The sequence below is a fragment of the Argopecten irradians genome, chromosome 1, assembly GCF_041381155.1.
Source record: "Argopecten irradians isolate NY chromosome 1, Ai_NY, whole genome shotgun sequence".
NCBI classification, from domain to species: Eukaryota; Metazoa; Mollusca; class Bivalvia; order Pectinida; family Pectinidae; genus Argopecten; species Argopecten irradians.
The window spans coordinates 31,447,087-31,470,221 of record NC_091134.1 but is presented as its reverse complement, the minus strand read 5'-3'; the positions used below and the strand labels follow the sequence as shown (position 1 = coordinate 31,470,221).

The window sequence follows — 23,135 nt, the reverse complement described above, 5'->3', positions numbered from 1 at the left end:
TCATACTGTTAGGACACTGGTACTTAGAACGAATATACTCGTACGTACCCGGCCTACTATAGCTTTCGGCCGGGTACGAATTGGTCCCTATGTGTCGTAGTGGAGCACTGCCTCCGAAAATCACTCGGGCATAGTTTTCTATACTTTTTTGTAGGTTTCCAATTATTTTATGCGTATACATGCATTTACATATTATATTTGTCCAAAACAAACATAACTACCATTCTTAATATCTACCGTACCGCTCACAAGACGTCAAATTCACAATTTGTGGACTTGCCGTATAAATTCCCTTCAGAAAGACCTTCATATGTATTATGTAAAAAAATGATGCCTCGATGAGAATTTGATATTTTATGTGGTTCAGTTTTATTGCCTAGTAGGTAAGCGATATCAAACAAGTACGATAAAAATGCAAACAAACGTTTTATAATGGTCTGCATAATCATTACTTTGCTCCATTAGCAGTAATAGGCACCAATTGTAGCTCTAAAGACGACACCATTTTCTGTCAAAAAGTCTTTTGAGCTACAATATTGCAGCTATTTTAATATAAAAATCCATTCCTGTGATTTGAATTTTTTTATTTTTTATTTTATCAGTTGGAGTCCCAATTAACCTTCCAAAGAGACAATGCATCCAATTAGGATTACATCTTTAAATAATTATTAGATTAACAAAAGTGAAATGTGACTGTTAATATAATTCTAATTGTGGATTTTTATACGTAGGATCGCCATCTACAGACAATTAATCTGTGTCTACATCTGATTACCGGTAATACGAGTGAACTTTAATTTTCTTCAATGTGCAACTATTTTGTTTATTGATTATATGAGAACCAAAGACAATAAATTACTCCGAGATGTCGCGATTGACATACATGTATAACCTTTGATAATTAACTTTGTGTTGATAATTTCTACGTAATGATTCTCCCACTAATAAAGCTGTAATGGCACATTTGTTGAGGCAGTTGTATGGAACGTATGGAACGCCATAGCTGTCTCGTATGATTCAAATATACTCCACTATTTGGTGGCTAGTCTACCTACAATTACCCAATTCAGCTTGCTTTGATTCTTAATTACCGGTACACACAATATGTTTATGATCCCAACCCCGCAAGTTATCTTGACCGTATATTGCGTCATGGTCCAATAATTTTCACTTGTCAAACATACAGGTAAGTACGGAGCCCGCGAAGGGACATGGAAATATATTTATTAATCCGTGCACACGGTTTGTTAATCCGTCCGCACGGTTTGTCAATCCGTTCGCACGGATTACTAATCCGTGCACACGGTTTGCCAATCCGTCCGCACGGTTTGTCAATCCGTTCGCACGGATTAGTAATCCGTGCACACGGTTTGTGAATCCGTGCACACGGTTTACTAATCCGTGCACACGGTTTGTCAATCCGTTCGCACGGATTACTAATCCGTGCACACGGTTTGTCAATCCGTGCACACGGTTTACCAATCCGTGCACACGGTTTGTCAATCCGTGCACACGGTTTGTCAATCCGTCCGCACGGTTTACTAATCCGTGCACACGGTTTGACAATCCGTCCGCACGGTTTACCAATCCGCCTATAATTAGACTAGATCTATGCACTGGGATTACTATCTTCACTGGACAAGGGTTCAATTCAATACTTAGGGTTTACACGGACTTGTATTAAGGATTACACGGTCATATAAGGTAAGGACATGCTACTTTCTCTTATCTAACCTTTTTGGTCAATTCTTTGTATTATTTTGTTAGGGAGAATAGCTGTATTCTACTTCTTACTTCGTGTTAATGTAATCAAAATGATGTGAGAAAACATACCAGGTGTACAATTGTCACGTTTTTCTTCGAGTTTATACGACGTTCTTATACAATATTGTTAGAAGATAATGGCTTATAATTAAATCCAGATTTTGGGATACATATGATAAAATGTGGTATTACAGTGTACTGTCTGAAGTTTATGCAAAATATTGTATTTTTTCTGTTACAGGTATGGATGTACATGTATGCCATTGGACAAGCGATATTTCGTCAAATATATCCATAGAATCGCTTGATTAAAAATCATAACTTTAGTTTTGATGTGGAATATGTACATTGGTCATTGGAATAAATCCTTTAAGTCCTTTTAGCAACCCAAAGTTTCTGCAAGCTTAAAATACCCCTATAGATATTATCCACGTTGATACAACGGGGTTAATAAACTGTTAAGTACAGTGCAGATAATTGTCAGAAATAATGAATGATCTTAGTTCCTGACCAATGAAGGGACTGTCTTCACGGATAAACTTAAAATAATTGAAATGCGACGTATTTAAAATTAAAGTAATCCTGAAATTTTGTGTAAATTCAAGTGAATATAAGACATCGTTTTAAATAGATGGATCAACGTCTTAGAATGTGACGTGACAGTCGGGGAAAACTGTGTACGTTCGATATATGAGTAGTGCCTTATTATGCCATAGCCATCGAAAAGCAAGTTTCGAACTGGCAATTTATATAATTAGGGGCAGCATGCCAGCTGACGCCTGATTCACAGGGGACATGAGAATTAGTTACACTTTATATAACCATGGACATGTACCATACATCCTCGATACTCCAGGGGTTCCGATCACTTACGATCTCTACACCCCTGGACTATCTCATAGTGAAATTGAAGGCAGCTCAGCTGAAAACATTTGACCAATCACAGGCTAGCAAAGATTTCCTTTGAAGACTACAGAGAGAGCGACGCCTAACATCAAAGTCACACAGTCAACCACAGTGTACCGTTATACGGCTCTTTTGATGTACATCAAATGACTAAATTACCTGTTCTATTCTGTTGCCTCCAGTTTTACTATGAGATAGTCCAGGGGTGTAGAGATCGTAAGTGATCGGAAGCCCTGGAGTATCCATGGACACACCAGAGTGCCCACAGACCATTTTAGATGTTTTAGAGGCTAGATAAAAAAAATAGGTAAAAATCATACTCTATAGTTTGGTATCAGTGTCTTAGTAACTCGGGCTACCTTGCTTGTCGGGACATTACTCGGTTGTCTGACCGATTGGAGCCCTACTCTTTATGTTGTCATTATTCAAGAATGCTACATATGTAATATCAATACCTATAATTCATTCTAAAGTTGCCGTAGCTATCATATCATTTCTAAACGCGTGCACAATATAGAAGCCTAAGAATTAGTTAAAGGAGAGTTGCCAAGTGGTTCAGATGTCCTGACATATTACCACACTACCTCTGGATCGCGAGTTCAAAACTTTCTTCCCTATGTATACAACTGTATACATTACAAAGAGGTATGATTTTTACCGATTTTAATCTAGACCCTTAAAATATATAATATGCATTGCCATCCAAAAGGTCTGTTACAAGTGTCTAGATTCTGTATAAAATAGTTTTGACAAAAATCCATGTGTAACAAAACGTCCAATATAACGAGTTTAAGTACATATGGACCACCAAGTCCCTGTGGTCAAGGATTACGTCCTTATAGAAAACAACCAACTGTACTGTATTATCAAAACAGAGGAATATTAGTTAGCTATTGAGTTCTATAATTAAAGTCTAGGTTCTCATATAACACTAGATAGAACAAAAATGGGTCCTTCTGCTCAAACTCCAACCAGGGTAGCTATATTGAATTAAGGCGCATTATGCGCTAAAAAATCCTGAAATTCTAATATTTTACCTATTCATTATCAAAATTGATATTTTGAACTTAAATCTCAATATGAATTTCCAAATTCATATCATGGTTATCTAGGAATAATTGCCTGTCAGAAAACATTTTTACTTTTGAAATTCATAATTAGCCAGCCAATCAGCGGCCGGGTTAAATTTTATCCTGGGCTCGTATACACAGGGGCCATTTCGAAGGTCTTTTTTCATTTTGTTGGTTGTTCCCTACTGTGGTTCACATCGTGTACAAGAGAAATCGCTGTAGTGTGTGGTGTATAGATAGGAGGCTGCGAAGAATCACTTCATATTATAGATTGACGAAATACAAGCACGAGTTTCATGTTTTCCCATTATTCAGTCAATATCCTATCTTTAACAAAGCACATCATAATTTCTACAAGATAACTTATTAATCTTTACTCATCCTCGATAACCCAGGGGTTTTATATCGACCGTGGATATATCGTCAGTGATAGCAACCCATGGAGTATCGAGGATGACCGCCCCTCACTGGGCATCCTTTTTTTGCGCTGAACCATGCAGGTAAATTGATGTTCTTGGAATTCTCAAAATCTTACATTTTCTCCCTTTAAATGTTTTGCATATACAGCAATAATGACCATATAATAATGTAGAAAGTAATGTCATTTACAACGGCTAACAAACCAAAACCAAATCTGACGCCGACGCCAAGGCGATTCCACAAAACAAGGAATGTGTACCTAAATACTCTATGGTGTTTTACCAAATTCTGTAAAACATTGCTGCACACAACGATGTGTATGGTACATGTACATATTTCAAAAAAACAACAACATATATTTGTGCCTTTCTGTGTTAATTAAGTCATATGTGCCTGTATATAAAGAATAACACAGTGCTTGGGATTTTGAGCACAGGTATTCGTCACATCTCCTCTATATTCGCCAATGTTATCCACTCCTACTTGAAAGTACACGCACCTCATGTTTCGAAATTTGTTACAACGCTCAGCCGAAAAAGTTCAAAGAATATTACAAAAATAACATTGAAGCAAGTCCGAACTGTCTTTATAAGGTCGCAGCCCTTCGTACATGAAAATAAAGAAAAAACACACTCTTCAAAATTCAATCCTACACACTGACAGCTTCAGTTTGCGGCCGCCATTTTTTTTATCCACTGTCAAAAAATCTCATCAGCGGGAATGCGATGTTTGAAGTCAGCTCATTATATAATCAAGCGATTCAAAGCCTTTTAAGATCCGACGAACGTGATCATCCGACAGAAGCTCAGTGCTGTTGCTCTTTATTTGCAAGCGTTCAAGTGATAAAGTAACGTCCAATATAATCACCTGACCAAAAACGGCATACCTGTTACGGAAATAAAAGTTTCTTTCTTCTCTTATGTGGGTTTCCTTCTCAAATGGGGATTTTGGGACAAGGATAGTGTATGAATATATATGGATAAAAAATAAACAAAAAAATCGGCTCCGTTATTTCCATAAATTGAACTTTTTAACATTGCATAATTTATGCTTACTGAAGCCTTCGGTCATATTACCAAACTTGATATCGTCTTTAGACGTCACATTGTCAGATTGGTTCCCAGTCGTCAGTAAGCCCAACACAGGGATCTAATAATTAGTTACAGTTTATAGAAATACAGGTTACAAGAGTCGTTGTTGTTGCATACAGAATATATTCCACAGGGTGAGTTACTTGTTAAAAGTTACGAGCTTGAACTCGAGTATGGAAAACATTGTATGACCTGTGTCTACCACAATACGTTATTAAAGGTCTAAATCTTACATTTGTCTTATACATATACACCATGTAGAGTATGATTCCAGCCGATTTATTATATAAATCTATACAACGACTGAAAATGGTTATACATGTCTATAAACTAATTAATTTGCAGATGCCTTTGAGCTCCAACATTCGGACAAGGACAACTGTACAGTTTTAAAAGTGAACGAATCCATGTACATGTTGATGTTAAGAAACAAACAATATATTATGTCCATTTAATACTAGATTATTGTAAATGTATTTCACCACTATATGAAGACGGACCATGTTACAACTCATTTAAATATTTCTAATGTAAATATTTATATATGTACAGGTCAGCATACATACACTGATTATACATGTAATAAAAAAATGTGAAAACGTAGCCAAAACAAACCGATTTATTGTGACAATCAATCAACTATCATTTGTAAAATAATGAGATACATTTGTGTATCAGTCAGCGTATATATACATGTTTTTTTTTTATTAAAGTCAACAATAAATCCATGGAAAATATCCCGTTTGACATAAAACCCCAAAACATGTACCTTTTCGAAACACCTTTTATTTTAAAAAATAGGAATATAAAACGAGACTGATAATTTTGTAGAGTTGCAAAAGTTAATTAACACTACACTTATCATCATCTTCTGAACAATTTAAATAAAATGTTCACCTTCATAACGCGGGTCGTCTTATGCTTTCCGCCTCGTTGTAATCATCGTGCGTTAGTTGACTATCACTGTGTCAGACGAAAAAAACAGTTCAATGAATATTTTCTTCACATGTAGTTTTAAAGAAACATTTTTTTTTGAATGGCAGTGTTCATTGGTCTTGGTCCAATTAGTGACAGTCGCGCGATGTCTTTCACCTTGAGTTCGAAACCTATGTGGAGTGGGGCAGTTGTCAGGATTTTGAAACATATCGATGGTTTTCTCCCAATACGTACTCTGGCTTTATTTTATAGCCCTGTCTGATCTTATCCTTGATCACCAGACGAGCGTAACATTATTTTAAGGACAATTAATAATATGGTTAACTAATCAATGTCAGATTTTAGATAGAGCCATTTTAGCATCACATTGAAACACAGTCAACCGATATTCTTCTTAAAAACTTTGGTATCGTTTTACCACCAGTATGTCGTCTCTCCGTTGAGTTACACAATAATATTTGACTACTTTTTCGCGTAATGGAAGCACGTGTCATTGTTTTTGAATTGCCGTCAACTGGAATATAAAGAAGAAATTGTCTATTAGATGAAGTACATATATACATGCATTGCGTATATTCTTTTTAATATTACTCTTTACTCTGTGATCTAATTATTTAAAATGTTAACATCGACTTCTAAGCATACTTATAACATGACGTTTACTTCATACTTACAAATTGAAAATAATCAATAATCTGTAGGCATCAATTAAAAAAACACATTAAACGTTTTGTAAGATACGTGTTTATAGGTCTCCATTGTATTATCCATTAATTAAACCTAGATTTCCTTACCTCATTATGCCGCCATGCCCTCTATAATCAATTGACTCGAAGGTAGTCGATGGTTCAATGTTCTATGTACATGTCACGGTTTGATAATATAACAAATAGACAAACCGTGTGCACGGATTAGTAAACCGTGCGGACGAATTGACAAACCGTGTGCACGGATTCACAAACCGTGTGCACGGATTAGTAAACCGTGTGCACGGATTCACAAACCGTCTGCACGGATTGACAAACCGTGTGCACGGATTGGCAAACCGTGTGCACGGATTAGTAAACCGTGTGTACAGATTGACAAACCGTGTGCACGGATTAGTAATCCGTGCGAACGGATTGACAAACCGTGTGCACGGATTGGTAAAACCGTGTGCACGGATTGGTAAACCGTGTGCACGGATTCACAAACCGTGTGCACGGATTCACAAACCGTCTGCACGGATTAGTCATCCGTGCGAACGGATTGACAAACCGTGTGCACGGATTAATAAATATATTTCCATGTCCCTTCGCGGGCTCCGTAGTATCTTTATATACTATGTGTTTTAGAATTGTTTCTATGGAAGTTTGTTAAGACAAACAAATTATACTTTACCGTTTAAAAATCATATAGGTTCATGAGTTTGAAACACATAACAAGTACCATTTTATTAGATACTTGTACATGCTTGTTGTAGAGCCTAGGTAAACATGTACACCGTTTCCCGGGGGTGGGGGTTGTAAGTTTTTACTGGGAAAATGCGGACTTGAACTACCCATTGATGAAACATAACCAGTATGTGGTTTACCGTACGCAGTTAATTTGCAACGCAGTTAACTTGCTTTTATAACTTCTAATAAACGTCCTTATTTATAAATTAAATTGTATGATAATATATATTGATACATTTTACTTTATATGTATCTATTCAAATAAACATTACAGTACGAATGATTTCAAGTCATCAACGGCAATTTTTATGTTGCAATAAATATTATGTTTCTGATCGCAATAAATATTTCTATCTGTAAAAGTCCACATAGACTGCAGAATAAATACATATTTTCTCATATCTCTGTGGCACATCATCTAGTCTGTCTGTGGTCTGGATGTAGTGGACATTTTACCTGGACACGATGTCCACCTGTAGTGGACACCTTGTTCACACGTAGTGCACTCCGTGTCTACCTGTAGTCTAAATCTTGTGCACTCCGTGTCTACCTGTAGTCTAAACCTCGTGCACTCCGTGTCCACTCGTAGTTCACACCGTGTGCACAATGTGTAACCTTTAGTCTACTACCAACTGTATTCTTACGCGAGAAAAAGTAATCCCTAATTTATATGGTAATATTAAGGTCTATAAGCAATATGCACTGTTACGTTTTGCGTTTTAAAAAACATTTGTAAATAAATACCATTAAAAAATTTACGATTCAGATTCGCGTGTATCAAATACGTATGTAAACAAAATTAAAGTTTGACAGTAAATTTAATGCTTATCGTGTGATGCTAAGTTGAACTGGTTGTTAGCAAATGGATAGGATGTATACTAGAATGGGCTAAAAGTGGTAAGTGATGATCATTTTAAGAAAGTTTATTGTACATAGGCTTTGCATTAAGTAATGCTTCATACATAAATAAATGTATATAATAATATAACAAAATACTATTGATTTTAATTGTTCAACGGAAGTAGGCTTCGATCGAACATTTGATTACAAATTGAATATAACTACAGAAGAAATTTAAAAAATATGACTGTAGTCCTCTTATACCTTTAATAAAGTAGCATGCATAGTCACAATATGGCTGTAGTTCGCTTACATTCCATAAATTAGCATGCATTGCATGGTTACACACACTTATGACCATAATTAACAATGTGTTATGCACGTACATTAACACATGGTTCCAGATCTCGTCATCAACCCTATTGAAATCATAGTGAGCTTATATGTCATACCTCATTTTTTTTATCGAAACTTGCATTTAGTTACTTAAACGACTAAAACACCAATTTAGTATCCAAGTGGTCACATGGTAATTCCTGTCCCGGAAGTGATTCGCTAGATGTTAAAATAGCTATAGCATGAAAACCCCAATCTATTTATATATGACTGTACGATAAGACCTATATTTAGAACACTTTATTTCCCTTCTCTACTGGTTATCGTTCCCAAGAAAATTGATATATTAAATTTCATACTCTTGTAGGTTGTAATAGCTAAAATGCTGTTTTATTGATTTTAGCATATCTGATCCACATGTGCTGGAATTATAAATGGACGCAGGCCGAGTCGATCACTATATATGTATATATAAACAAAAATTGACGTCACTATAGCTAAAATGCAGTTTTATTGATTTTAGCATATCTGATCCACAATGTGCTGGAATTATAAATGGACGCAGGCCGAGTCGATCACTATATATGTATATATAAACAAAAATTGACGTCACTATATCAGTCCAATCGACTAAATGAAGTATGGTCACATGATCACCATTATCAGTAATTATTGTATGTATTTACTATGTAAAAAGCACGTGTCGTGTGTACAATTGTTTCTTTTAACTCTGCGTAAATTATTTGATACTTTGAATAATTAATGTTATCATACTTATAATCAATTTCATGTCTTCTAACAATGCTTACAAAATTTGAAGCGTAAGTAGATCCACAGACGTTGGATTAGGGTAACTTAAATGTGATGATTAGGGTAACTTATATGTTAACTGCAGAAATAATGCGGGTAACTTCTATGGATTATTTAGCTGCTGTGATCACGGGCACATTGTATAACTTGAAAAAAAATCGATGGAATAGTCCCCAAATCATGAATTATAAATATAATTGGTTACATTTTATCTAAACTATTTTTTAAACGGGCACACTTCACCATTTTGAGATACCAATACGTGTACATACGTATGATTGTCCGAAAATAAGATATTGCAAAATATTTTTACATGCAAAAAAGTATATCGCCAATTCACAATCATCAAGACACGATGACAACATTCAAGTTCATAAGACCGATTCTAGAATATTCTGATTTTGTTTGGAATAACCTACCAAATTATATAATGCCAAATTTTAGAAAATATACAATTGGAGGCAGCAAGTACTGTAACTCAGCTAACAGGTGCTACTAAATTATCAAGTATCAGTCTATTATATAAAGATTTAGACTTGAAAATTATCTACAAGGAGAGAAAATCATAAAATTTTGCAGTTATACAAAATGTATCATCGGAAAACTCCAGAATATCTATCACATCTAATTCCAAATAAGGTATCAGAAGGTCACTAATATAATACTAGACATTTAGATAATTTACAGCTACTAAACTGCAAAACACAGTTTATAAAGATTCTTTTTTTAATTCTTCAATTAAGTAATGGAATGCATTACCAGTAGATAATCGTGAAAAGCCGTCTATTGGCATTAGGCCTATTAAAACTTTTTCGCAAAAAAAGTATAATTAACCCACCTTATACTTTAACTCAGGGAAATGGATACATGTATCTCCAAATTTCACACACACGTTTAAGACTTAAACTCGACCAACATTTATATACAAGAAACTTAGAAGATAGTCCACTGTCTTTGTACCTGTGGTTCGGTCGAAACTAATCATCATTTTTTCATGTTCTAACTACATGTACATATACCATAATCAGACAAAATACACTACATCAATTAGATATTGTTCTTACCGAATAACTTTACTTTTGGAAGATCAGATGATAACTATTCAATAAAAAAACGAAGAAATATTTCTAGCAGTACATACATAAATCAAATTAAGTAAACGATTTTGTTGAATTGTAATTTTATCAGCGTTGTTAAAGTGGATGTTTATTAATAACACTTCATACCAAATTTTAATAGAACTATGAATCCAATTTTCGTATATTGTAATCACCACATGTATGTTCTTTGTATGTATTTATCTTGTATTCAACACTTGTCACTATGTACACGTATTTTTCTGAACTCAATATTTTTCTGTGCTAAATTTTCTTTATACATATCTTGTATAGGTTTGTTTCTAGTGCCGAAGTTTTAATTTGGCTTGATATTTAAGGGAAAGGAATTTATATAAGCTTTAAAGTGAATAGTCGGGCAAAGGAAACCAGTCTAAATGCGTTCTTTGGCCTTCCAAAAGTCATTGTATACCATAATGATGGTCAAGTTCTGCTTACGGTGTCCAGTTTTGACCATTGAAATTTTGGGGAAGCCCCGTGTAAATTTAGCACAGTTCTAAATATAAATTCTCCAAACTCATTGAAAACGAGGCTGCGTGGAAATGTCAACATGGACATGTGTTTCTCAGTCGTGTCGGTTTCGTTTCGTGTGATAAACCACTAATGCGGTATGCAAATTGTTGTTTTGAGATGATACATTTGATGCAAATGAAGTATTCTTACATTAATGACAATGCTTTGTAATCATTTTTCGATAAAAGCATCTTGTACATGGAAATCGACACAAATATTCGGCCGATGCAGAGTTGGGGCCCCGGCAAGGGGCAATTATTGCAGCATAGCATTCGTCGTATTTTACATCAACCGAATCATGAAGGTTAAATACAAATAATCGTAACATAATTTCCCATTTAAAACCACACGAAAACGTTCCATAGAACGTCCATGCATGTAGCTGTCAAAGATGTGAAAATAAATTAGCTCATACATAGATATTTTACAAGTACAATATATGTGTTCAATTATTCGTGTAGTTTTTTGCAGAGATTTAATTAAATTATCTATGTCTCTGGTTGGTTTTTTTTTTTGTAAACAATATTTGAGTTCTGGAGAGAGATGACATGAATGTCCAGCTGGAAGGAAAGAAACTTTTATGATGTATATGTATCGTACAATGTATATATGTAAACGTACATTCCATGTAGCTGCTAAAGAATTACAACTAGGAAATTCTCTCAAACATTGATAATATTTAATTCTTCACATTCATGTAGGCCTATGCTGTGAGAATTAACACATCATATATATTTCCAGAAAACATATAGGCCTACATGTATGTTACTTTCCTTTTCTGTTGTTTCCTGTTCTTTTTTGTGCTCTGGAGAAAAAGATGATTGAGTTGAAGAAAAGTAATTAATTAAGAGAAATGTGTACCACAGTACTTTGTCTGTAGCCGAGGGGTTCTATACTGTTTTAATAGTCCAGTAATTAATAATTAAATTGAAAATTTCAAAATTAAGATGAAATTGTAAATTCCATTTTTGAATGAAGTGGTTCCCCTCCTTTGAGAGTACACAGTGTGTATACCCTTTTAGGTTTTTAGGAATAATACCTGAATAGGAACCTGAAATAACATGACAATCAATCAGGTATGTGTGTGTTGGGGGGTGGGGGTGGGGGGGCTAAAAGACAGAAGAATCATGAGGTTGGGAAGTTGTAACTTGAGTGGGGGGTTGAAATATAGAAGAAATAGCTACAGATAACTGGAAGTGGAAGGGTGCTTTATCATTGATCTGGTCATTGCATATTTGGGGTTTACATGGCTTTTTTTTTGGTTATTTAGTCTCATTGATTTTGGAGCAACTTTGAATCCATATGGTACTGTATATCTTTCTTTTTTCCATGTGTAGCTATTTCTTCTGTATTTCACCCTCCGCCCAAGTCACAACTTCCCAATAGGTACCACTTTTTTGTTTAGAACTCAAATCAAAGACAGATGTACATAGTACTACATACTACATTTTAGTCTATGTGTTTGTAATCACTGTTACTACAGTATTAATACATAAATGGTCTATGTACAAGTTACACATAGACAATAAATGTGAAATTTGGTTCAGACAAAAAGATTTTTAACATTTCAGATAACTTGCTAGTTTTATGGTTTTATTTATATGTTGAGTCTACTCTCTTGTAAAGTAGAATTTAGAAATCCTAAGACAATGTTATCTATATTGCTATATGTAAAAAAAATCTTTATATTTTAAAAGTAATTGAAAAGCTATCTCACAAGCCCTGACAAACAAATGGGTAGGCATATGGATGCAAGAATTATAATCACTGGATCTAGAGGACTAATATAAACAAATATTTCTACAAAGTTAAAACAATGAAAAAGTATTGCATCATAATTTTATTTAATGATTACAGTTGAAAGGAACATTTAATAAATTAATACTGTTTAAATGTTCTGTTCATGATCTTCTAGGTCCATATTGGAAAAGTTTACTTTCAAGAGCACTCAAATCAACATTCTTCAGTCTTCATATGATGCTAATTGTATGTATATGTATATATACATACACTTGTATACAGGTCCAAGGGATGAACTTTCTGTATTCATGTCACTATGCATGCATGGTGCCTGAAAAAAAGAACCAGCAATTTTTTATATCTGTTGAATATGACAAAAATTGAAATGATCAATTTCAAATATATATAAATGAATAAATGTAGGTTCATTCTACAGTTTTTTTTTATTTTAGAGAAAACATTTTATAAGTTGTGAATGTGTCACTGATGCATTTGATAGAATCAAATATTGTTTCAAAAAAGATACAAAATTCATTATCTATAGTTCCAACAAAAATTCAGAATAATTATAAATGATACATGGCTGCAGTACATTTCAACTCTGTAAAGTTTGTCATATACACATGAACCAGGTACAGTTGTAATAAATATACAAACACTATTTATTATTATGACCAGAAACAAATAATACTGTATGTGTCCTCCAAATATATCTAAAGAACAAGCTAAAACCTACATGTACATATGTATATGTGTATATCAGAACATATACAATACAATTTTACCAATTAACCTACAATGTAAATCCTATATACAATGTATGTGTATAACACTACCAGAACATGTACAGAACAAAAATTTACAAATTAAAAATCTATAAATATATACATCAGAACTGTATGAATTGACCGGTAGCATACAGGGCATTCATTACCCCTAAAGAGGCCCCACTAAAGAACAGCTATTTACCCCAGGGTTACGTTTTACGCGATTGGGGAACAGGTATGAAACATGTGACCATATGTGACCACTCATTTATGAAAAAATACTGCTAGGGACTATTTACATAATGATCAAAATACGAAGACTCACTCACAATCAGCTGAGCAGGGAGTACCGGGTACGTAGTAGGCCTAGGTACGTAACTGTTACAGTAGCGGTCCGGAGCCGCGTGCTCGTTTGAACTGTTCTCTTCACTATAACAAGTTATATTAACACTCTCCATGCGTCGTTATGTTTACCGAGTCAGTTGTTGGGATTGTCGCTGCTCCATTGCCTTTCCTTTCGCATTTTAGGTGAGTCAGTTGGTTGTTTTGGCGGAAACATTTTGGTTCAAAACTACGGTAGCCATGTTTTGTTTACTACGGAGAGTGGTGGGTGTTGCGCATGCGTTAAGATTGAACTGCACTCTTAGCCGTCCGGGAGGACTTTTAGGATTCCCATATATATTATTATTTTCTTCGCATGTACAGCGATTTTGACGGAAAGTTTTATTTTTCTAATTCATAAGAAATTATACCGGATATATTAATACCATTTTTTACCGATTTTACAGTCACTTGCCCGACTATTCGCTTTAAAGTATACTAAATTCAATATTTAAATGAAAAAAACCAATTTCTTTATTATTATGTTTGGATCCTTCAATCACAGCATCTATGATTGATTATATTATTACTTAGCTCTTATCGCACGCTAACGTCTCAAGCCTCAAATCTAAAGCGTACCTTCCTTGACACTACTATGTCGTCTTTACAGACCTTTTCACCCGGCATCATAAGATGATAATATATATATATACTGATAACATTCACCTTCAAACAGTTCATTCACTAGGTAACCGCGCATACCTTGTTTACCTTTGTTGATGGCCAGTTGAATTTACAATTAGAATTACAAAAATCTTATTTTTGTTATAATGCCTATTAAATATATACATGAATGTGATATCCAGTTACAATGTATGCCAACAAGACGTGGTTTCCTGGCAACTCCAAAACAAGGATTTCCAGCATGACCGTCTTTACCGACTTACTTGGCCATTGATGCTGTAGGAGATGGATGTTTATCGTAATACCAGCAGAAAAACAACAGCAGGTGCATTTGAGGTGAAAGCTTGGAGTATAACCAGCTTTCCTTAGTGTAGGGTTGTATAGTAGAACGTCGAAGGTACAACCTGGCAATCATATCACTAGTGGTGGATTTCAAGAGATGGGTCTTGGAACCACACAAAGAGAAGAATGGAAGACATCAGACACCATAAGGAGAAGAGGTCTGGCGAGAATGAGATCCAGACTCATGAGGATGCGAAAAGAAAGCAGTAAGCTGTGGAGATATGATGCCAATGTACATGCACAAAGATGGGATACAGAGACACAACAGTTCACATAGAAGAACATTATGGCGATATCCACCAGCCCAGCTGAAATTTAAACCGAGATCAGTCTACGCTTTTATCAGATGTACCAGATCCGGGATGCGTGCAGTGTGGTACGATAGGCCCGATGGCCCATGTGCTTACAAGCTGTCAAGCGGCATGAACACAATGTTACGCATTGAGACACAACGAAGCACTCAGACAACTTCCAGACACACTACAAAACGAGAGAGAAGGCTTGTCGAGTACGAGAACTTGTTGGTAGAGTGGTGGGATAAGGTTCAACCTGTTGGGATCACAGGCACCGAAAGGAGTTAAACCGTACATAGGCTTGCCCAAACATCATCACTTGCCTCCAGTTGAAGAAAACCTCTGGAGTACAGTGACGGATCATCAGTGTGGACCCTCTTCCCATTCAGAAAGTGTTCCAAGATATCTTGATCATACAGTGGTGTGGAACCTTTTTACTAAAATAAACACATCACCCGGTTACCTTGAAATGAACATACATATTAATTCTTCAGTTCCATGACATTGATCGGAAACTTTCACACGATTCTTATAGATATCATTTAAATCATATGTCACCAATTACAAGGGAAAAAAAACCCATCGTAAGCACAATGAAATTTAAACCAGCGACTTGATGCTTTTGGCGTGGATATACATGTACGTTGTCTGTCTTGCTTCTGTCGTTCAATATGTTTTGTCCATTTACACTTCACATCCATTGATTATTTGGAATACAGTTAAACCTGCCATGTGGCATGTGGCATGTGGCATGGCTTGTGGTCACTAGATCAGATTCATTGCCTAAATCCTACCCTACTGTCTCATATTGTGGTTGAGCTTTCACGTTTATTGTTGCCATGACTCTCCTGGTAATCATACATCTGTTGTTTATATGGCTCTCTACCAGGAATTAAACGTGAAGGTATTACAACAGATGCAGTTGGCTTCAAATAATCGTCATCAACATCAATAGACATGCTAGGTGCTCTACCGGTTACAGGATGGAGATAGTCATCATTATCAACTTCCGGCGGTGATTCAACTTCCGGTTGCGATCGCGATGCTTTTCCTATAGCGGCTTGCATTTCTGGTAACGGCGGGAGTGCTCGAAAATGTTCCGGGGCTTTTGGTATTTCATTTTTTCGACTATTTATTTCAACGGCACTGAGGTATCCATCATTGATATCATTCTCATAATAGTGTCCTTTCTTTGTATTTACATGGTTATTGCCCTTGTCTGGCCTCTCTATCGGATGTAAATACCCGCCATCGTCGTCTGGCCTTTTTAAGTTCTCCGTCAACTCCATGTAGTCATGATCTGTCACCCCATCAGGCGAGTCTGCTGCTCCATGTATGGTTGGGTCTGGCGAGTACCCGTCTTGACTTAGTCTGTTGTTGATATTGTTGTTATGAGAAGATAAAATGTCTGCAGAAGTGTCACCCTTACTTTTCCTGAAACAAAACATTAATTTTCTTCAATTTTTTAGATTTTTTTTTTCTATTTTGATAAATACATAAACATACTTTTTAGTTTTATGGGAAATAAATCTTTAAAATGTTGTATTATGACATGCACTTTTTACATCGTACTGTGAATTTACGCTAATTACGCAAAAGTCGCTTTATCGCGAAAATTTTTCCCCGCACGTGATATTTTGTGCATGAATTATGTAGTCAAAGTATGGAACGCCATAGCTGTCTCGTATGGTTCAAATATACTTATATGAATTGGTATTTTCATTATATGATATGGTTGTATCATTATATGATTTGGTTGTATCATTATATGATTTGATCTTATCAATATTTGGTATCATTTTATCTATATTTGATTTGATTTGACCAATGTATCATTTACTTCAACCATTGTTTCATTTTCATTTGTCATGGTATTATTTTCTGTTACCATTATATCAATCGATTTCACCATTATTTGATTTGGTGACATGTATATTTGATTTGCATCTATCATTGTTTTATTTGGTGTTATCATTGTATTATTTTCATTTATCGTTATATTATTTGATTTCATCTTTATTTTATTTGGTTTTACCATTGTATGATTCTACTTTACATTATTTACAAACATCATTATTTTATTGCATATATACTTTATATGATTATACTTTTCCATTATATGGTTATACTTTCCCATTGTATGGTTATACTTTTTCTTTGTATGATTGTACTGTTTCATTGTATGTATGAGTGATGTAAGCGTCTCTGTGACTCCGATTCGGAACTTTTTACCGGGGTTATTTTCTGTCATGTGTCTGCCACCATGACACTACCGCCATGACACGAGGTGTAGAAGCTTGATCTTTTGATGCAGATGCTGCAGGTTTGTAAATTTTCTATCATGAAGTATTTATCAGCAGCTCCAGACATTCGAAAATCTATACGCACAGTTGGATATGCACACAATCACGATTACTGGTTGGGTCCCAGTACAGTAACAATTTGGGTACAATGACGTTAACGTTAGTTTGTATATTTTTAAGCAGTTGATGAATTAGTCTAGATCTACGTTGAATTGTAACTTACCGGTATGTATAGGGCCGATTTGAGTCGGGACTGATTTAACCAAATACCATATATAAGTGACCATGGCATGACCTAAAAACAGATTGGGTACAACCCTGCATATGATATGGGTAACAGTTACCTATTTGAGTAGTTACCTGTTTGTAGTAATCAATAAGTTACCCAATTGAGGAATTCTGTGAAAATAAAACACATACTGGTTAGTAGGCCTTATGTTGTTTTTAAAAAAAAATATTAAAAACGGCGTCATAATTTTTAGAATGCCTTACAACTAAACAAAGAGTAAGACTCTATGTTTCTATGCATGAAATGTCAAATTCTGTTGTCTCATTTTGTTGTAACTTGTAAGATGACAATTTAGGTTTTCTCCATCACAGGGATCTGAGAATTAGTTATAGATTATATAATCATGGACCCACCAGAGTGTCCTAACACAGGGATCTGAGTATTAGTTACAGATTATATAACCATGGACCCACCAGAGTGCACCAAGACGATCTTTAGACGTTTTAGAGGTCTAAGCTTAGATAAAAAAAAAAACGATAAAAATCATACTTTACAGTACATGGTACGATATACGAGAAGGGTGGCCAAAGCTCACAGACTCAAAGTTTCTAACCTGCCTACCTTAAGCGGCGATAAAAACACATTTCTAGCACATCTTCATAAAAAACGGTTACTACCGTTGGAAAGAGCGATAATTTTCCTTTCAAAATCATCCTACACATCTATACAAAGTGCCGTCACAAAGACGATTTAAGCCCCATTATGACAAACATTACTCTGCATTTGTAGATTTTTGACAATTATTTAATTAAGATTCATACTGTCTGTAGGATATATACATGTAATATGCGTGAGCGAGGCCTCCACTGCAATCTCATTGGCCGGATTAAAAATCTGTCTTCTTGGGAGGCATCGTATAGTAATCACTAGTTTATCTTTGGCGTCAACTACGCACTAGAGACGCATCGATAAAGGGGAAATTTTTATATCTATATATAGATTTCACCATTAGTATTCAAACACATACACACTGTATATGTAGAAGAGAGACTTTTTATCGTTTTTTTTTTTATCTAGACCTCTAAAATGTCTAAAAATGATCTTGGGGCACTCTTCTTGTTGGTCCATGATTATATAATCTATAACTAATTTTCAGAAACCTGTGTTCTCCATTGACTACAGTGCACAGCCCATCAGGGAAGTTCAATGTAAATGTCATGGTTGAATGAGTTTTACCTGTGTTCTTTTGTTAGCACCATAGTAACCTGTTTTAGTTTGTGACTTTTACCAAAATTAAATCAATGAAGTTTGTCCCATTTAAAAATGTACTAAGTTATGTTTGTAATGGTGCCATATCAAAATTATTACGCCCTTTTTTGATAAAAAAATTTAAAACTTCATGGATTTTTCTTTCACATAAATTCCTCATTTGGGTAATTTATGATTACTCAGACAGGTAACTGTTACCCATATGCAGGTTTGTGCCCAACCTGTAAAAGGCATCGTATATACCCATTCATAAAGCTTTTAATGTCTGATGACTATTAAGGCCCATGGGCCTGTTGTTGTTCAACAAATTAGTGAGCATTTTCTGAATGAAGTGATATGTCACATTGTCACCAATGGGCCAATGGCATCCAAAATGTAGTCTTAGCAGACTTGGAACCTTCGATTTAAAACAAACAAAAAAAAAAAAAAAAAAAAGAAAGAAAGAAAAACATGTTCATTAGCAGGCAATGTAAAATGTGCTTTTATCAATATTGAATAAGCAATGTAATTTTTTTTGTATATATTCATGAATTACAGAAAAGCCTCATAACTTCTTTTGATTGTATATATAGATAAAGATTTAATCTGTTTTTATGTTTTTGCTTTTTAGCGAAAAATGGAGGACAATCAGATGTCAGTTATTCTCAAGAAGCTTGACTTCGACCATGCATACAACAATTTTGAAAGAGAGAAAATAACGCCAGATATTGTTGGAAAACTATCTGCTGTTGAACTTGGAACATTGGGTATAGTCAACTCTTCTGACATGATGAAACTTAGAACTGAATGTGTAAAGTATGGTCACACTCCTCCTGCCAAAGTGTCATTGGATGGCAGGGCACCTGTATTTGACCTCCCAAAATGTACACTAGAGTATTTATTAGACAATGGATTTCAAATATCTGATATATGCAAGATACTGCAGGTTTCTGAAAGCACAGTTTATCGTAGAATGCGTGCCTACAATTTAAGTAAAATGTCATTTTGTGACATTTCCAATGATATGCTTGATCTAAACATAAAAAAAAAATGTGGAGATTTCCCACTTTGTGGTGAAAATATGATAAAGCAAATTTTATCCAAGCAACTACATATCAAAGTTCAAAGATGGCGTATCCGGGATTCTATACACCGTATAGACTCTAAAGGAGTATCTCAGAGATGCAAGGGACGGCTCCACAGACGTGTGTATAATGTCTTGGCACCTAATCATTTGTGGCACATAGACACAAATCATAAACTTGTTAGGTGGCGGTTTGTAATAGCAGGTGGCATCGATGGTTTTAGCAGAAAGATCATGTTTTTGAAGTGTTGTGACAACAACAGATCTGAAACAGTATTTCAATGTTTTTCGTCGGGTGTTTCTGAATATGGCACACCAAATAAAGTTCGTTCTGATAAAGGTCTGGAAAATATTGATGTAGCAAACTTCATGCTATCTAAGAGAGGATTAACTGGGTTTATAACGGGGAAGAGTACGCACAATCAACGGATTGAACGTCTCTGGCGAGATGTTTATGAAGGAGTTTTAAGCTTTTTTTACAAATTTGTTCTATTATATGGAAGACCAGGGAATCTTGGACTGCTTGGACATCACTCATTTGCAAGCTCTTCACTATATATACATGAACGAAATTAACAGAAGACTTCATGTATGGTCTCAGGCATGGGATGCTCACAGAATCAGAACAGTGAAATCATCCCCTCAAGCTCTCTGGATTGCCGGTCAGTTTCAAAATACAACTGGTGCGGATCTAGACGAAGAAGCTTTAAATAACATTGGCGAAGAAAGTTTCAATTCAGAAGCCCTAAGAGGAGAGCATAATGAAAGGCCTATATTTGGTTCTCCAGCTGAACTTGATGAACAGTGTATGCAGATGTTAGCACTTGAAGTTAGTTCTCCTTGTTTTGATGTGAATTTTGGAATCAATGATTATGTAACATCTTTGAGAGTAATACGTTTAAACAATGACAGTTAATTAATACCTATAGAAATAAATTACGGTTTGGTGTGTGGGATTAACTTTATAACCAACAAGAGGCTAATGAGTCTTACTGTAATAGTCATCTGACTATTGTCACAATGCAACACCTCAAAGAATAAAGTAGTGGCAAACAATTAAGGCAATACAAAGAACTATTTTTTGATAAATTAATAGACACTGAATAAAGGTCAAGGTCATTCATTTTAATAAACATGGTAGCCCTTTGCCCCAGCATGTCACAGACCCAATATCAGGTCTCTTATAATTAGTTATTCACAAGAAGTCGTTTAAAGATTTTAGCCCTGTGACCTTGAATGACAGTCAAGGTCTTTCATTTTAACAAAACTTGGTAGCCCTTCATCCCAGCTCGTCACAGACCCAATATCAGATCTCTAGTCCTCTGATTTATTTGTAAGAAGTTGTTTAAAGATTTTAGCCTATTTGATCCATGTCATGGTTCAAGGTCATTCATTTGAACACACATATATGGTAGCCCTTCATCCCAGGGTTAATATCAGGTATCTAGGCCTCTCAGTTATTCACAAGTCGTTTAAAGATATAAGTGTATTTGACCCCTGTGACCTTGAATGAAAGTTAAGGTCACATTAATTTTAACAAACTTGGTAGCCCTTCATCCCAGCTTGTCACAGACCCAATACCTTGGCCCGGCACCATAAAACTATTCTCAGACAGATTTTTTACTCAAGTATATGATTTTACATAGACTTGATCAGTAAAAGATCTGTCTGAGAAAGTTTTATGGTGCACGGCCCAGGTCTTCATGAATATAAACTAAGTGGTATACAAATATCGTTTAAATAAAAATGTCTTTTTTTTTTTTTTTAATGTTTCCCAATCCAATAAAAACCTATATGGCCATGGGCTTTTTTAGATCACCTGAGACAAAGTCTCAAGTCTTCTAAATGTATGTACAAATGTAAAATTTTCTTCAGTATTTCCCTTATTGACACAGCCACTTTGGCTCCAGGGGTCAGAGTCATCATTAATGAAAAATCTGTTTGTACATCTCCTTAGGACATTTCTAACTATTATTTAGTGAATATCCATTTGGTACTTATAATGAGAAGTAGAAATTTAAAACAATTGTCTGACTGTCTATTTCCCCTATTTAATCTAAGTGAGCTGACACATTATCCCTATTATGTTGGTTGTCATTTGTTATTTTTCATTCAATTTCAAATTCATACAGTAAAATTGCAAGTAGCTCTAGTGTGTTTGGTCACAATATAATACATTCACGATTATCACTGGTTCTACAGTAAATGAAAACCAAACAAGAAATAACTCATCAACATTTATTGACCTATGGCAATTACATTTGCAATAACTAAAATTAGTGATATCCACATGGTTTTGTGCTCATGTTCATAATTATATTAATTATAATACTGGTAATAGGAAACAATTTGATTGATAATCAATGATATTAAAAAAAAGTGGGGGGTTGATAGTTAGAAATTTTACTACCTGTATTGTAGAACATTTACTTATCCTCTTAGTTACAATGTGTGCATATGTAAAACCAGGAAATGTTCACCTTTGTATCCAACTATTAATACTGATGTTGTCAACAAATTACTTTTTGTTAATGTCTTAATCTTGCACAATCATAAATTACTAATTTATATGGTGCTAACATAATACTGGGCCTTAAAGGTCTATGACAGATGATGTGCCTTGGTGCAAGAGTTCACTTGCCCTTTTACTTGTAAGTTGAAACTAAAACCGAGTACTACCAATTTTGTCTATAAACCAATTACATGTAATTGAAAGGAATCAGAGTTCCCCCAGTCCTGACCCTCTGTTAACCTTCACATTTGAAGGTCATGACCTTGAATGTAATTAAGGTACTGGTATATGAGCTTGTTTGATTTCAAATCTTCTTTCCACTTCATAACAAAATGTTTAATTGTTCATACAAGTAATTATTTATTTTACAGTTAT

The 23,135-nt window shown here is 34.9% G+C and overlaps 1 protein-coding gene and 1 long non-coding RNA gene across 2 annotated transcripts; one reads left to right on the top strand and one right to left on the bottom strand.

The window, feature by feature from the left end:
- Positions 1–6,017: 6,017 nt before the first annotated feature.
- Positions 6,018–7,308, bottom strand: LOC138324049 (uncharacterized). Its single transcript, XR_011208613.1, has 2 exons — positions 6,982–7,308; positions 6,018–6,701 (listed from the first exon to the last, which is right to left on the bottom strand). It is a non-coding gene; the product is annotated as an uncharacterized lncRNA (long non-coding RNA).
- A 9,740-nt stretch (positions 7,309–17,048) lies between these two features.
- On the top strand, positions 17,049–22,766 carry LOC138324039 (uncharacterized). The gene is made up of 2 exons (XM_069269047.1): positions 17,049–17,707; positions 19,796–22,766. Exons 1-2 carry the CDS (start codon positions 17,693–17,695, stop codon positions 20,822–20,824), a joined length of 1,044 nt encoding a protein of 347 aa, XP_069125148.1. The 5' UTR covers positions 17,049–17,692; the 3' UTR covers positions 20,825–22,766.
- Positions 22,767–23,135: the final 369 nt, after the last annotated feature.